The sequence below is a fragment of the Aquarana catesbeiana genome, linkage group LG06 (genome assembly GCF_042186555.1).
Source record: "Aquarana catesbeiana isolate 2022-GZ linkage group LG06, ASM4218655v1, whole genome shotgun sequence".
Classification (NCBI taxonomy): Eukaryota; Metazoa; Chordata; class Amphibia; order Anura; family Ranidae; genus Aquarana; species Aquarana catesbeiana.
This window is the reverse complement of record NC_133329.1, coordinates 385493320-385511297: the sequence shown is the minus strand read 5'-3', so window position 1 is coordinate 385511297 and position 17978 is coordinate 385493320. Positions and strand designations below refer to the sequence as shown.

The 17978-nt window shown below is 41.9% G+C and overlaps 1 protein-coding gene across 1 annotated transcript in view; it reads left to right on the top strand.

The window, feature by feature from the left end:
* MAP3K19 (mitogen-activated protein kinase kinase kinase 19) overlaps positions 1–17978 on the top strand; it is a 69990-nt gene that overhangs the window by 17242 nt on the left and 34770 nt on the right. Inside the window, exons 5-10 of the mRNA XM_073634282.1 lie at positions 1106–1221; positions 1357–1472; positions 8845–8896; positions 9553–9631; positions 11602–11855; positions 17280–17314. Of these exons, the coding sequence (XP_073490383.1) occupies positions 1106–1221; positions 1357–1472; positions 8845–8896; positions 9553–9631; positions 11602–11855; positions 17280–17314 (652 nt within the window). The remainder of the gene's footprint in view (positions 1–1105; positions 1222–1356; positions 1473–8844; positions 8897–9552; positions 9632–11601; positions 11856–17279; positions 17315–17978) is intronic.

Below are 17978 nucleotides of genomic sequence, written 5' to 3'. Positions count from 1 at the left end.
AAGTGTTGTGTATTCTTCAGTGAAAAAAAAATAGAAAAATCTGCATTTTTGGTCAGTGATTTATGCCTAATGCGCGTAGATTTGTCCATTGACATTGGCACTGTGAGAACAAGCTTCCGCACATGCATGAAAATGTGCGTGAATTTGCGCGACCGCATATGCGCGAAAATACATTTTAAAAAATTTAAAAACGTCTGACAAAGTAGATGCTCAAACAGGATTATCATGTGCAAGAGGCCAAATGCCGCGTACACACGAGCGGACTTTACGGCAGACTTTGCCCGGCTGACTTTTCGACGTACTTTACGATGGACTTTCTGAATGAACGGACTTGCCTACACACAATCCACCAAAGTCCGTCGAATTCGTACGTGATGACGTACGACCGGACTAATACAAGGAAGTTGATAGCCAGTAGCCAATAGCTGCCCTAGCGTGGCTTTTTGTCCGTCGAACTAGCATACAGACGAGCGGACTTCTCGACCGGACTCGATTTCGACGGATTGATTTAAAACATGTTTCAAATCTAAGTCCGTCCAACTTTTGAGAAAACAAAGTCCGCTGGAGCCCACACACGATCGAATTGTCTGACGAAATCCAGTCCGCCGGGCAAAGTCTGCCGTAAAGTTCGCTCGTGTGTACGCGGCATTACTGTGGCATACCTCCCAACTTTTTGAGATGGGAATGAGGGACATCTATTAGCAAAAGTATGCAGGCATAGGACACAACCCCTCCCACACCCCCTTAAAGGAGAATTGTACAAACGAAAAAAAAGATTGGTTAAACCCACAAATGCTTTTTTACCACTACTATTCCTTTATATTGGCTTTTAGAAATTACAAATGCAGCAATTCAGAAATCAGATGAAAGGTTTAGCGCTGGAAAACACTTTTTGATAGATAAAAAGTACATTTTATATACAACTATATAGATCAGACCAAAATGAGGGACAAATGAGGAGGAAAGAGGGACAGAGGGACATTGCTCCAAATCAGGGACAGTCCCTCGAAATCAGGGACAGTTGGGTAGCTATGCTGTGGGAGCAATAGTTGATTCTCATCTTTGGCATAATCCAACCAATAACAGCTCTTATGTGAAATTGCAGTGATGCCCACCTGTTAGATTTAAATGAGAATTCTGCAATGAGCTACGCATCCCAAGTGAAGAGCCCCATAAGGCAGCAGCTGATGGACCTCCTGGAGAAGTCACCTCCCCCACCAGGTAAGGGTCACCTTCTAAAAGACAGACAGGAGGCCAGCGGAGCAAGTGATTGTTTCACACAAAAAAACTTCCCTAGGCTTTTCACTCACAGACCATTCATCATAACGTGTATATGGTTTCCATTTGCCTTCACAGAAACACTAGACGAAGACTTCTGCGGCTTTTGTCCGGACACAAAGCCTTCATTATTTGACAGAACAGCTTCTACTCTGGACAGACCTGACAGTCAGAACACACACTCCGGGAAGGAGGTAAGGCACACTTGATCTTTCCTAGTCTTAAAGGGAAACTGTAAGGGCTCGTTCACACCATAACGTACGCTTTTATGCATTGATGCACATTTTTTGCCTAAATGCCAAAAAATTGCACCTGCACTACTTTTGGCTTTGCAGTGCAATGCACCAAACATTCACATATGTGCACTGGGGTGCAACGAAGAATGAGTGGCAACGCACGCATACAGTAGGTTTTTGATGCGCATGGTGTGAACGAGCCCGGATTAGACATGTGCAATTCGTTTCGTTCTGAATTCGTTTTTTTTTTTATGAATTTCGACAAATTCGTAAACATCCGAATTAACGAAAACCCGTTTAACAAATTTTTCCAAATATTCGTAAATCAGAAAATTCAAAACCCCGAAAATCTGAAATAACTAACTATTAAATTATAGGTATTGGAATTTCCTTTCAAATTTGGCTGTTAGTGAACGTAACGAATACGAATTTATCCAAAGTTATGAATTATGCAAAATAACGAATGCCGTATCTAAATGGATGGAACGTAACAAATTAATAATAATAAATAACAATAATAAAAAATTTTTTTTTTTATTATTCATTTGTATCCTTCCATTTGTTTAGATGCAGCATTTGTTATTTCTGATAATTCGTAACTTCGGATAAATTTGTATTTGTTACGTTCGCTAACAGCCAAATTTGAAAGGAAATGGCAATACCTATAATTTAATAGTTAGTTATTATTTAGAATTTTTGGATTTTCGTTCTTTCTAACTTTCAGATTTTCTTTCTTATTTTTGGATTATCGAATTTACGAATTTAGGAATTTTCTAATTTACGAAATTACGAAATTACGAATGTTCAAATTTCCCAATTGCGATCATAACGAATGACTCGAAAAACGAAAGAAGAAAAATGAATGAAACGAAAACAAACACATTTTTCGGCAGTGCACGTGTCTAGCCCAGATGGTTTTGGGTTCATTTTATGTTAACATTTCTAGGTTTTCTTTCTCTGTTTTTTAAGTTTATAGGTGATGTTTTATATAGGTCTAGCATCAGATATACGCTTTCAATTAAATGCATGCATACCAACTCATGAGAAAAATGGAGTCTAGAGCATTATCTGTTGATTTGAATGAAAAATATTGATCTGCAAAAAAAAAGAGAAGAGGAAAAATACTTTTGCAAATTAATTATTATTTTTAGTTCTGACCATGATAAAAAAAAAAAAAAAAAAAAAAAGATATGTACAAAACCAGGTTATATTTTCTTTAAAGGCTAAGAGCCCATTCACAACTTTGCATAGTAAAGCGAGTGATACCACAATATGCAGAAACACAATGGTGTGGTGCATTGCAAGATCACTCATTTTAAATGGCACCTCAGTGCATAATTACAGTAGCGGGCAATGCACCCCAATGCATATATCACACCTTGTGCCGTGCTGCGTTGGATAAAAGCATTTTTTTTAAGCATTTTAAGGCGCATTGCTAGCTCATTTAATGTAAATGGAGTGCCTTGCCACTGCACAGCCTTGGAAAGGGCAGGAGTGTTTTCAACCTGCTATCTAAGTTCTCGACTTGGCTATTGAAATGCCCGTCTGATAAACCTGCCCAGCTGAAAGCAAATGGCAGCCTGACAATGCTGATTCTATTTACAAAACAGTGGCTTAGCATTGTCAGCCTGCAACAGGAAGTGCTGTTACTGACAGGCTCTCCAAGTATGAAACTTTGCAAAATATAAAAATCGATTTGCTTAACATGCATGTCAGCATGCCCTGGTGGCCCTTGGCCTCATCTCAGCCATCTATGCATCTTTGAACGGATGACCATCATCAGCATCCCTCAATGGGAGTGGGACCTCCAATCCCCAATAGATGTAGAGGACTGGAGTAAGGCTTGGAAAACAGTCGCAAAATGTTCTTTTAATACAAATACGCTTGAAGCTGCGTATAGGGTTCTTTTCACGGGGTACTGGGTCAGGTCGCCCATGCTTACCCAGGAAGTAGTGACCAATGCTTTCGTAACTGTGGACAAAGGGGAGATGTCCTGCATACCTGGTGGTCCTGCCTGAGACTGGTGGGGTTCTTGTCCAGGGTTTTTTGGCCTGCTCCAGACCCTCTTCCATTTAAAGTTGACCCTATTGCATTGCCCGACTCCCGGCTTATACATGCCCCAGCAGAAGCTGGCTACTTATCTTTTTTTATCTGCAAAACAGACCATAGTCCAGGCCTGGAAGACCCCGCGCGTTGCTTTTCAAGTGGTGAAGTCACGTACGACTGCCTTGATGCTCCATAAGCAGATGTCTAGCATCGTGAGCGACTCATATCCTAAATTTCTCATAGTCTGGGAACTTTGGATTTCCTACAAGTTTCCCTCACTTCAACCGACTCGTTTGGGCCTTTTTTCCCTTCCCTTTTTTAGACTCAGACTTTCTCTTACTATGTTCTACTTTCTTTCTGGCTGTTCTTTTTATTCGTTCTTACAGATGCCATCCTTTGGGGTTGGTTGCAGGAGTTGGGCCACCCCTGGGATGACCGAGTATGGTCTTTTTCTTGTTTTTTTCCCTTTTCTTTCCATTTTTCATTTATTATCCTTCAATATCCCAATTGCATAAAGGTGTTTAACTACGGTTGTTCTGTTCGTATTCCTTTTAGATTCCTCTGTAATACCTGATCATTCTTTAGCCAAACTATATGCTTGCTTCTGATTTCCTCTGTTGTGTCATAAAACTAATAGATTGAAACAGAAAAATCTATTTGCTTATGAAAACTGTTTAAAGTGAGATGTGATGGCAATCACAAAGAAAAATACATTCTGGATTTCTATACCCTTTAAAGCTGTATAGAAAATCTGGTTGCATATATTAAAGTGATTGTAAAGTCTCATTTTTTTTTTTTTTTAGTTAATTATAACAAACATGTTATACTTACCTCCTCTGTGTGATGGTTTTGCACAGAGCAGCCCAGATCCTCCTCTTCTTGGGTCCCTCTTCGGTGCTCCGGGCCCCTTCTTCCTGTTGAGTGCCCCTAGAGCAAGCAGCTTGCTATGGGGGCACCCGAGCTGAGCTGCAGCTCCCTGTGTCCATTCAGACACAGAGCTGCGGCCCAGCCTGGCTGTGCCCCCTTTCTCCCCTCATTGGCTGGCTGACTTTGATTGACAGCAGCCAGAGCCAATGGCACCACGCTGCTGTCTAAGCTAATGAGGAGGGGAGTCCCGGGCAGCAACATCGCTGGAGCTAGATGGACCTCAGGTAAGTATTAGAGGGGCTGAGGGTGGCTGCTGCACATAGAATGTATTAAGATAAAAAAATCTTCTGACTTTACAATCACTAAGTGCTCAAGCATGTTACAATTGCATTGTAAGATTTCTTCAATTGGGGCCCATTTACATGGGTTGCAGCTTCCCTATAATAAAAATGGTGTCTGTTTCCATCTCAGTGCTGCAGTGCTTTAAAGAAAAATACAAATTATATGCCCTTATTTTCTGCATTGGGAGTTCAATAGAAGTCAATGGCAAGGTATCAGAACCCATATTACATGCATTTTTATACATTAGCAACAGGTGATAAAAAGCCTTAGTCAATGCCTTTTAAAGTGACATTAAACAAATATCCTTATTCTCCAAAAATAATCCATACACATCCACTACTTAAAGTGTTTGTTAACTCTAAATTCTAAATCACTGCCAGCCCCTCTATTAGAGCCAGGAATACCACACTATGCAAGTCATTTCTAGAAACGAGCGTTGTAAATACCTATTTAGAGCCATCTTCAGGCTGGTCACGTGACTCGCGGCCGCTTTACAGCTCCGATACATGGCTTCTGCGGGAGCGGCCGAGATCTCCCTCTGACGTCAGCCACGGAGATCACGTGACCCAGAAGCCATGTCTCGGAGCTGTAAAGCGGTCGCGAGTCACTTGACCAGCCTGAAGACAGCTCTAAATAGGTATTTACAACGCTCGTTTTTAGAAATGACTTGCATAGTGTGGTGTGCCAGGCTCTAATAGAGGGGCTCGCAGTGACCATTGTAGGTTTTTTTAATAATAGCGGAGGGGGGGGGGGGCGACGACACAGAGAGGGAGCTGACAGGCAAGGAGGAGGGGTTGGGGGTGAGAGAGGAGAGCAGAGAAGACAGCTGCGTATGACGGAGGGATGCACTCTGACCACTTTGGTCAGGGCTCAGCAGCCTTGATTTTCGTTGTCAGTACAGAGAGGGGATACAGGAAGTGGCAGGTTCAGGGAGTTTTTTTTTTTTTTTACAGTTTAGAGGGGGGGCAGATTACACAGCACAAGCACTGTTCTTTTTAATCTGCTTTAAGGGACCAAGATCTGAACATTTTTTTTTTTTTTGGGTTAATAAACACTTTAATGGCCCTATTATCTATTTTTCATGAACTTGTTTCTTACTGTGTTTTTCCCCTGTGAGCTCTTTTTTTAATTGTATTTTCTCTTTTTTAATTGCGTAAATTCTCTTTTTTAATTGTGTTTTAATTGAAACGTCTGGACTGAATTCAATGGAATACCAAGCAACAAAGGAAATCTTTTATCCTGGTTGATACATGACTGTAGTGCTTGTGCATTCATTTTTTTGGAATTTTTTTTTTTGTTCATAGAATGATTTTCCTTTGCTAGTGTGTGAGGCAGCTAAATGATGTATTTTTCAGAACAGAAGTTCTAATCAACATTCCTTCCTCAGCAGTTGGTCGGGGGCGTCTTTCTTAATACAAGACTCGAGAACAAACTAGCCAGAAGCGGGTTGTTCTGTCTTAATGTTAATTTTTACCATTTAGCAATATGAAGATTTGAAAAACACAAACATTTTACAATATATGCGCGTGTGTAAATTGCTCTGAATTTATAGAGTAAATTCACAGGAAACATAAAAAAAGAAAGCAGTGGTGCAGGTTTGCATAGATATAACGTTGCTTTGTATAGGTGGCATGCAGGAACCCTGAAATATACTGGCTGGTATAGGAATGTGTGCTGGGAAAGGGCTCTTGGGAGATGTAGTTCTGGGGAAGGGGCAACATATGTTTGAAAACAGAAACTGAACTCTCAGCAGCTGACCCTGCTACAATTTATAAGTCTGTTGAAGATGTTGCAGGGAGTAATGAAAGCAGTTTCTTGCTACAGGAACAAGGTATAAGAAAATATTGCTGGTTCATAATCTAGAGTGGAGAGGAAGGAGGATTTGGGGAGTAAATTTGAATAATGACTGAACACACATTTTAAGTGGTGCCTCTTCCTGACAACAGGGGTGCCTTGATTTGCATTGCAATTACACCAACTAATGTTTAACAGAAACATTGTTGTATTTCCTGGAGCAATGTACTAGACCAGGGATATGCAATTAGCGGACCTCCAGCTGTTGCAGAACTACAAGTCCCATGAGGCATAGCAAGACTCTGACAGCCACAAGCACGGCACCCAGAGGCAGAGGCATGATGGGACTTGTAGTTTTGCAACAGTTGGAGGTCCGCTGATTGCATATCCCTGTACTAGACCATTTCCCATTAAAGGAGTACAGCCAAAGCTCGTTTGGCTGTATGTCTCCTGTGGATCACAGGTGTAGTTCGTTCTGCACTCCTGTGATCCGTTTTCAGCTGACAGAGGGTTGAAGCCTGCTGTCGGCTGATGTCACAGAGCCGGTCCAGGCTGCGGAAAGACCATGACCATTACCATATGGTCGGGATCCAACCAGGAGCCTGCAATGGCACCTGGCTCAGCCTCTCAGCAAGCTGCTGAGAGCCTGAGCCGGGCGCTGCTGCCCCCTCTACAGCCCAGAGCTCCAGTGAGCGCAGGGGAAGGGGGGCAGAGCATACAGCGGTGATTGACAGTCACCAGCTCTCTGCTCACTGAGAACTGCGATCAGCGGTGTTTGATCGCTCGGTTCTCAGTCTTAGATCCGGCAGGGGAACCGATGCTGCATCCACCTGAGTAAGTATGATTTCTAAATATAAAAAAAACTTCTCCTTTAAGCTCTTTTTTTTAATTCTATATCTTATATTACCAATCCCTCCACCTAATGAAGTTGAAGCGATAAGGACAAGTTTGTAGTCAATATCAGGAGGGTGCAGCCTAGGGTGACAACCCTACATACAACAGTGGAGGGACAGGAAGTGTGTTATTTGCAGGCTTACCAGGTGAAAATAAAGCAGAAAAACTAGGAAAAAGAAAACTAATGCAGCCACCACACCAGGAACTAGTAAGCTGCAATATTTTCATTTTTTTTGTTTTATATATTTTTGGTTTGGGGTTCAGATACACTTTAAAGGCAAACTTCATCTTTTGCACCATGGTTTTTGTTATTCAGGGTGTAATATGGCGCAAATCCCACCCCATCCTCAAATGTAAGCCTGCGGGGGAGGGGTGTTTTTCCCCTGCAGTCACTTTTGAAATCGGAGCAGCTGCGGGACTTTGCCCACACAGCAGCATCATTCACTCACAAGGATCCGAGAATGAACTACACAGCGCCAACCCGCCACCGTGGATGGAACATGAATGCAGTAATCACCACACTCATAGTCCATTGACACTTCCCCTCCAGCTCTCACATTGAAAGCCTGTACCTTGGTATGGGCATGAAGCTGGGGGGAAGATTCTGCAGGAGACTGGCATGGCACCCAACGTCCACTGCTCACAGCTGCAATACTCTGCAGGCACCTGTAAAAAAAAAATAATAAATGCAATTTCCTACAAAAAATAAATGCAATTATTATTATTATTTTAACAGGCAAACTTTAAAAGTTAAAAATGACCTGAAATTGCTCAAAAGTGCAGTAAGCAAGAAGCAAAAAAAAAGTTTTATGTCCTGCAACAGAAATAACAGTAGTGCAGTAATTGGAAAATATAGTTATCTGCTCCAGATCTAAGTGTTTTGGGCAGCTTATGCCCTCCAGCCAGGCAGATGTGAGTTCCAGGATTGAAGCTCCTTTGTTCCCCTTCAGTTAGGATTACAGCATACAGCCGCCACCTGCCTTTTGGGTAATAATCGCTCAGCCGTATCATGTAAAGGCAGATGGTTGGCAGCAGTCCTCCGCCACCTCTCTGTACGCCGACACAATGACTAATTACGTAACGAGACGGCACTGTTACAACAGTATGTGAAATGGGAATTCGTGGCAGGTCATCCCGCTGGGGAAAGACGGGTACAGTTGCCAACACTCAGCAACTTTCCAGGTTGCCTTTGACCAGGTACATGTGTTTCTGCTAACGTGTTTTTATCATTGTGCAATTTAAGCTCAGTAAATCAAATTTATTTATATACAGTCATATATTTACTTTTCTCCTTTTTTTTTGTGGGTAAGCTACAATAAAAGCCATTTCCAGTTTCTTCATGCAATTATTAACAACATTCTGAATTGGCTTCCATTTTTATTTTCAGCCACTCTGTGATGGGATTATTGTAGAAGATATAAGTCAGGAGCCAGAAGCAGGTACAGCGAGTTTACTGTTGTGTCTGTTATTTGTTTCTACATAAAAAAAAAGCTAAAGTTGGCTATACCCTGGTAGGTTTTAAAAAAAACATTTTTGCGAATATCTGTACCCTAATCACAGCGGCAGAGGAAAAAAAAAAAGAAATGGATTTTGGAGGAGGCCTGATAGAAGCAAAAGAAGAGACGTTGAGTTGAGAATACATACTTGAGTAGAATGAATATATATATACACACACACACACACACACACACACCGATCAGCCATAACAGTATGACCATGCTTTGCATGAATCTATCCACTGCATATAGGGGACGGCGAGGAGAGAGGGGGTGGCGCCCATAATGGATGGGCTGCCACTGCTGTAAAGTCTATTCATAACATTAAATCTTAAAAGCTGATGAAATCTTTTGAACGACATTCAAATGTTAGGAAAATTCTCATAAGCCTTTAATTCAAAAATCTATGGCCAGCTTTACAGCTGCACACTGGACAAAATAAAAAATTATATACCGGTATATATATTTATGTGTGTGTATACAGAAACAAATTTTAAGATAATAGATTCTCTTTAAAGGCTTATTTTATGACAGCTGAAGAACTCTCTCGGTGGGTAAAAGGAATAATGCATTTCACTGGTGTATCTGTATATCTATAGAAGTGCCGATCTGTCCAGAAGCCGGCGGAGCAGAAGGTGCCCCTGTTTATGATCTAGAAAAGAATACAATGGATGAAAGGTAACTTTAAAATCAAGGCATTCATTGTACAAACCTTACTTCCTTTACATTCTAAATAAATTAACAGGTATCCGCGCTTAGGAAATAAATGAACTGCAGCCTCCCTAATTAGGAACTCCACCTAGGTAGAGTCCAAAGGATATGTAAACTCAGGAAAAGGGAAAGTGGCGCTGTTCAGAGATCTCAAACTTCAATCAATCCTGTGATAAAAAATATATATAATCTATAGGTGAAAATGGGGTATAGATTATGACCTACTAAATTAGGCGATACAAATACTCCTATTGTAGTGAGATGTGTATACAAAAACAAAACTAAATATGAATCATATGTAAAAATACAGCAAAGTGTAAAATATCCCACAAAGTCCGTGAGCAATAGTGCAAAATTTAAGATGACATGTGTTGTATCCAAAAATACTCCTAAAATGATATGTGCTATTTCCAAACATACATAAATTAGTCCCAAAAAATCACGACTATTAAATCCAGAAGAAAACAGATTTAGATAGCAAGTGTCCAGTACTTCTAGTACTTCCTTTACATTCTATTTCATAAGTACAGTATCACTTTTTACTGAGTCTGTTAGGCTTCATGTACACAGGACGTTGTTCAACCTCTCCTGAAAGATTTAACTTGACAGCTAGAAACCAGCGTCTAAAAACGGCCATTAAACCGCATTTACATGCCGCGTTTGTGTCTAGAAGCGTTTAAAAAAAAATTTTTTTTTTTTTTTCAAAATAGTCAAAAATGTAAAACTGCCTGTAAACGAAACGCGGCTAAATGCGAGTTGTCGCATTTGAAATGCCTCTAAACAGCTTCTGAACGCATTTTTTTGGGTTCCAAAAAAAGCCTCTAAACACAACTGCCTAGAAACGACTATAAACGACCCTATGTACATGTACTGATTAGATAACTTAGAGGAGGGTTCAGGAGCAGTTGAGAAAAAATGCCCAACTGCTCCTGAACGTCCGTTTACCAGCAGCAGTGTACATGAGGCCTTAGAAGATGTGATTCACCTATCATCTTCCTCTCAGATTCCTAAACCTTGGCTGTTCTTGCTCCAAACTTGTGTCACTCTTCACTGATCTTCAGCACTTTTTCAAACTTCCAGTAACTCATCCTCTCATTACTCCTCTGTGTTATGCATTGGATATTCCTATCTTACTCATCAGTCATTTTCCTCACACATCTTTCTTAGGCTTGATTCACACCTATGCATTTTTAGTGCTTTTTGCATTTTGTAGATTTGCACTACAGAACGTTTTCCATTGAAAACCATGTCAAATGGACTGTAGGGCAAATCTGCAAAATGCAAAAAGCACTAAAAATGCATAGGTGTGAATCAAGCCTTAATCCTCCTGGATACTTCACTCATGAGTTCCTTTTACACTATATGGCATACAGCTTGTGGATACCTACCTACCACACCAATATGAGCATGAGTTGGCTTCCCTTTGTAGCTATAACATCCTCCACTGTGCTGGGAAGGCTTTCCATAAGATATCGTGGCTGTGAGAATGTGTGCTCATTCAGTCAAAAGATCATCTGTGCGGTCAGGTATTGATGTTGGATGAGAAGAAATGGCTCACACTCAGCTTTCAAATTCATCCCAAGGGTGGGCAGTGGGGCTGAGGCTCTGTGCAAATCACTCTAGTCTCTCCACACCCAACTCACCAATCCATGTTTAAATGAAGCTGGCCTTGTGCCATGTTAGAAAATAGCTTACTTGAAACATTTGCTACAAGGTTGTAGGTGCACATTTGTCTAAAATGTCTGTATGCTATAACAGTACTCTTCAGTGGAAACGCATGCATTTAATAAATGGGAGGGGTGTATACATCCACTTGACCTCTGAAAGATAAAACCCCAATTCCAAACTCATGCAATGTATTTGTGAATTGAACAGACTGCTAAAAACATATTACATCGCATATACAACCTAGTGAACTGACAACTTTTGTATTCCAGGAAGAAAAACGTTCTACCTGCACAATGGCTCCCTGACTTCTCACCAGAGCACTTGACCTCAAGGCCATCCATTAGGAAGAACCCATCACTGCCACCGCTTTATGTGAAGAAAGATGAGAAGGACGTCCAGCTGGAGAGGCTTGGCCTCGGTTACCTGTTGAAAGGGTCACATTCAGACCCCAACATCCCAGAAGCACAATTAGCAGTTGACCCGCTCCGAAACCTCAGATACATAAAGGAACACATTAAGCAAAGTAATCTATTCCATTATATAGCTTTAAATGTATTAAGGTCAACATTAGAAATAGATTGCAGTTGCCAATATAATTGTGTTAAAGAATATCAAAAGGTGTATTCAGCTTGGAAAAAGTTAGTTTTTTTTCTAATATGATTTGAGAACATTGAACTTTCCATATTGGAACAACCATTAAGAAACCCAAAATGTGTCAGTGGGCTTCTGGCAAGGTGGTTGGGAGCATATGATTGGTGGTAGAACACTCACACATTATACTGCTAGCGGTTTGCTCAAAATCTTTGCAGTCCCCAATCTTTGCTTGGCCTACAGTATCTGTAGGCCAAGCAAACCTGTTGCTTTGCTGATCTAACACCACGCCCCATACCAAATGTTAAATCTGTTTCTTTAACACAGTGTTTCTCCACCTCAGTCCTCAAGGCGCCCCAAACAGGTCATGTTTTCAGGATTTCCCTCAGATGAAACAGCTGTGGTAAATACTAAGGCAGTGAAATTGATCAAATCACCGGTGCAAAATATTGGAAAGCCTAAAAACATGACCCGTTGGGGCGCCTTGAGGACTGGAGTGGAGAAACACTGCTTTAACCTAGCCCGACTTGCTCTAACAGAAAATAAGGGATCTCTTGACTGCATGGCCCTGCCCGGCACTACACAGCCTTTGCAATGTTACAACTCAGCCCTGTTCCTACTGTGCACATAAGCTGCTGCCCCATTTATGGATAAGCCGTATTCTGCTAGATGGCTAGACTTCATGCTCCATTGCAGTACTAACTCTCCTAGGATTCAACAGAGTGTGTAACGCGTATGCACAGGCCTGGCCAGCAGAATTTTGACAAGTGGATGTGTGCCGCCAACAAGCTGCAAAGCTAACAATGCACTTGATTAGGGGCACATGTCAAGACTAGGAGGGGACGCGGAGCAGGGGGGCCTTCAGAGCATGTGATACCGCTCCTAAAGCCATTTACACTTATTCACTCCTTGATTATTTCCCGCCTTGACTACTGCAACTATCTCCTTCTTAATGACCTACCCTTACGCAGGCTATCCCCCCTTCAGTCTATTATGAATGCTGCTGATAGACTAATATACCTCTCTAATCGATCCGTGACTGCTGCCCCTCTCTGCCAATTCACTGGCTTCGCCTACCCCACTGTATAAAATTCAAAATGCTAACCAAAACATACAAGGTCATCCACAACATCGCCCCCAGCTACATCACCAACCTCATCTGCAGATATCGCACAAATCGTCCCCTCCGCTCCTCCCAGGACCTCCTGCTCTCTAGCTCCCTTGTTACCTCCTCCCATGCTCGCCATCAGGACTTCTCCAGAGCCTCTCCCATCCTCTGGAACTCCTATATATGTATCTCCGATCAGCTCCTAACCTGTCCACCTTTAGGAGATCCCTAAAAACTCACTTATTTAGGGAAGCCTATCCCACAACCACCAACAACTGTCGCCAAGCCACCCCCATCAAATCATTCCCCGCATCTATTACCTTTTGTACCACCACCCCCTCCCTTTAGAATGTAAGCTCTACGAACAGGGCCCTCCTGTCCCTTCCGTATTGAACTGTACTGTTATTGTGCTGTCCCCCCCTCTACATTGTAAAGCACTGCATAAACTGTTGCCTCTATATAAATCGTGTATAATAACAACACCTATACTAACTAACCTGTGTAAGAAAGATCCGTATACTTACCGATTTCCAGTCCACCCCGGTCATGTGATCCAGCTCCCATGTGTCAGCCAGCAGCCACTGCAAGGGAGAAGGGGGAGCTCCAACAAGGGATGGGCCATAGTAGGTCTATGGATTACATCAATGCTCCCAGGCATAACCAGCTGTTGTCAAAGCGTTCTCTCCATTTTCCTGCAGCCGGTTCTGGCTGACAAAGGGGAGTGGGCTGAAAATAAGCACAATATAACCTCGGATTACGAGCATAATCAATTCCAGGAGTATGCTCGTAATCCAATGTACTCACATATCAAAGCAAGTTTTCCAATTGAAGTCAATGGAAACGAAAATAATTTGTTCCGCATTAACTTCAATGGGATGCAATACCGCATGCGGCATGCCGCATGCGGCCAGCGACTTTCAGCTCTGCTCAGCTCCGGCGCCCCCCACCTCAGGCCAAAAGTGGTACTGCACACCGCTTTTGGCCTGAATCCTGCTCGTTATGTGAGACAACACTCGCAAACCGAGTTAGGAATTTTAGAAATACAGTGCTCGGTTTGCGAAACGCTCGTTACTTGCAAACGCGTTACTCGCAAACCGAGGTTCCACTGTATACAGAACTTTCTTAGACTTTAGAATAGTTTTAGGGGGTAGAAGGGAAGATTTTTAAGACTAGTTCAGTAAAGCCTGGCTTACTTTAACTACAAAGTAATTCCTCCTCCCTCGGACTACTTGTGTTATCTGTAAGTACAAGTGCTGTGTTGCATAATATCTGTTGATTTTTAAATGCGTGTTATAGTGTCAGGTCTAATGTCAGTCAACTAGTTGGTTTTAGGGTATATTTAAGATCATACTTTGTAATTTATTGAAATAGAACAATGTTCATTTGAGTGTTGTATGTGCTTTCAACATGTATACATGCAACCCTGTCTACTAGCTCCTAAGCCCCAGGCAGGGAGAAATGCATCAAAGAAATATAGTCTAATAGGACATGCTGTTTATTGGATAACACAGCTTGTCGATTTAATAGAGAAAAAAAAAAAAAAAAAGGATTTAGCAGTGATGCAGTCTGTACGAATTGTCAGATTACAAGAAATGGGCAAACCCAGATGGATCGACCAGGTATGGGCAAGTAAGACCAATGTAACTACGTAAAAATATCCATACCTGGATAGACATCTTATTAATCAGGTGCTGCTTTATACACCACTGCCGCACAAAGTCACCTAATATACAGTGGGGACGGAAAGTATTCAGACCCCCTTGAATTTTTCACTCTTTGTTATATTGCAGCCATTTGCTAAAATCATTTAAGTTCATTTTTTTTTTCCTCATTAATGTACACACAGCACCCAATATTGGCATAAAAACACAGAATTGTTGACAAACTGAAATATCACATGGTCCTAAGTATTCAGACCCTTTGCTCAGTATTTAGTAGAAGCCCCTTTTGATCTAATACAGCCATGAGTCTTTTTGGGAAAGATGCAACAAGTTTTTCACACCTGGATTTGGGGATCCTCTGCAATTCCTCCTTGCAGATCCTCTCCAGTTCTGTCAGGTTGGATGGTAAATGTTGGTGGACAGCCATTTTTAGGTCTCTCCAGAGATGCTCAATTGGGTTTAAGTCAGGGCTCTGGCTGGGCCATTTCAGAACAGTCACGGAGTTGTTGTGAAGCCACTCCTCTGTTATTTTAGCTGTGTGCTTAGGGTCATTGTCTTGTTGGAAGGTAAACCTTCAGCCCAGTCTGAGGTCCTGAGCACTCTGGAGAAGGTTTTTGTCCAGGATATCCCTGTACTTGGCCGTATTCATCTTTCCCTCGATTGCAACCAGTCATCCTGTCCCTGCAGCTGAAAAACACCCCCACAGCATAATACTGCCACCACCATGCTTCACTGTTGGGACTGTATTGGACAGGTGATGAGCAGTGCCTGGTTTTCTTCACACATACCGCTTAGAATTAAGGTCAAAAAGTTCTATCTTGGTCTCATCAGGCCAGAGAATCTTATTTCTCACCATCTTGGAATCCTTGGGGTGTTTTTTTTTAGCAAACTCCATGCGGGCTTTCATGTGTCGTGCACTGAGGAGATGCTTCCATTGGGCCACTCTGCCATAAAGTCCCGACTGGTGGAGGGCTGCAGTGATGGTTGACTTTCTACAACTTTCTCCCATCTCCCGAATGCATCTCTGGAGCTCAGCCGCAGTGATCTTTGGGTTCTTCTTTACCTCTCTCACCAAGGCTCTTCTCCGCTGATAGATCAGTTTGGCCGGACGGCCAGCTCTAGGAAGGGTTCTGGTCGTCCCAAACGTCTTCCATTTAAGGATTATGGAGGCCACTGTGCTCTTAGGAACCTTAAGTGCAGCAGAAACTTTTTTGTAACCTTGGCCAGATCTGTGCCTTGACACAATTCTGTCTCTGAGCTCTTCAGGCAGTTCCTTTGACCTCATGATTCTCATTTGCTCTGACATGCACTGTGAGCTGTAAGGTCTTATATAGACAGGTGTGTGGCTTTCCTAATCAAGTCCAATCAGTATAATCAAACACAGCTGGACTCAAATGAAGGTGTAGAACCATCTGAAGGATGATCAGAAGAAATTAACAGCACCTGAGTGAAATATATGAGTGTCACAGCAAAGGGTCTGAATACTTAGAACCATGTGATATTTCAGTTTTTCTTTTTAAATACATTTGCAAAAATGTCAACAATTTTGTGTTTTTCTGTCAATATGGGCTGCTGTGTGTACATTAATGAGGAAAAAAAAATGAACTTAAATGATTTTAGCAAATGGATGCAATAGAACAAAGAGTGAAAAATTTAAGGGGGTCTGAATACTTTCTGTGCTCACTGTACATCTTACTAATCAGGCGCCGGTTCCTCCTATACTAGATGTTGGAAGGCAACATGGTTTAATATCATATTTCTGGAGTTTTACTGCCTGGTTGATACAGCCATTTGGCCTAAGTTGGAATTTGTCATCTTGGAATGCCAGTACAGCAGGTTTACCCAACAGGGCTATGTAACTGAAGAATGCATTTCAGAACCTTCATCTGGAAGAAAGGAGTCACACACATTGGGGTGTATTTACTAAAGGCAAACAGGTTGTGCACTTTGCAAGTGCAGTTGCTCCAGAGCTTAGTAAATAAGGGGAAGTTTGTTCTGCTGACTTCCATCATCCAATCATGTGCAAGCAAGAGTGTTTATTTTTTTTTCTTTGCATGTGATTGTGTATTTTGTAAAGTGAAGCTTAACCTCATTTATGAAGCTTTGGAGCAATTACACTTGCAAAGTGCCCAGTCTATATGCCTTTAGTAAATCAGCCACTTTATATACAGCTTACTGTTTCTTCTTCTTCCACTCTCTAATCTGGCACACACTCAACTGGTCCAGTTCACCCATCAATTTGTTTTTTGCTCTAGGACTCACTCTTATGTCTTGTGTATATTTTGCTATACAGCTGTATGTTCTTGCTGTTCAAATGTTTACATATTGGCATTAATTATCCTTGCCTGCTACCTATAGTTGGTCCAGAACTATAATAAATTATGGCATATATAAGTCCATAACAATTTACTCTACAGAAAAAAAATTTAAAAAAAGTTGCTTTGGGAAACAAGTGTACTTTTTATTTGATCACTGGAATCTCTACCCTTTGATCTACGGAAACACTTTTGCTTTTTTTCTGAACAATGCATATTGTATATAAAAGGAGAAATAGAAATGTAACTTTTTTTTTTTTGTGTTTTTTAAGGATTAAGTTCGAGTGACTCACCAGGAAACAGTAAGGTGAGACTATATGAAAAGCCTACATATCATAAGCACATCTAAAAAATAATTGTAATTGAGTTTTGACATTCCACAGATGCTAACAGGAAATTAAAACAGACACAGAAGTTGCTATGCAGGTACTTAGATCACTTTCCAAAAAAAAATGTATGCAGTGGCAGCTGGTGTTTTTTTTCTTTGGGGGGCGAACAATCACCTCACCCCCCCCCCCATCGGTCGCTCTGTCGGGTCACCCGCACCCCCTCACGGTTGATCCATCCAGCCCTGCACTTACCCCATCTAGGTTGCAGGCAGGCAGTGCTCCTACAGGTGACAGCTTCTATTGTGTCTTCTCCTCCTCTGCATCATGGCGGCTTCCACCGTGCATCTCATCCCCCCTCCTAAGCGTCCAATAGGATCGCCTGTCCTTTCAGACAATTGGGTGATGAGTCTCAGGACCTGCTTTCTGATTGGCGGGGAGGAGGATCAGTGTGACAACAGCGAATACTCATTCGCTGTTTTCACACAACTGGATGGGCTCGAGCGCAGTGCTCCCCGAGCCCACCCTTTTTGAAGCACATGCTTCAAAAAATCCTCCCCATTGGAATCCCTGTGTCCGGCGCCCTGCATGTACATTAGGGGGCTGAATGCATGGACTAAGGAGGGGGGTGGCACCCATGCACCC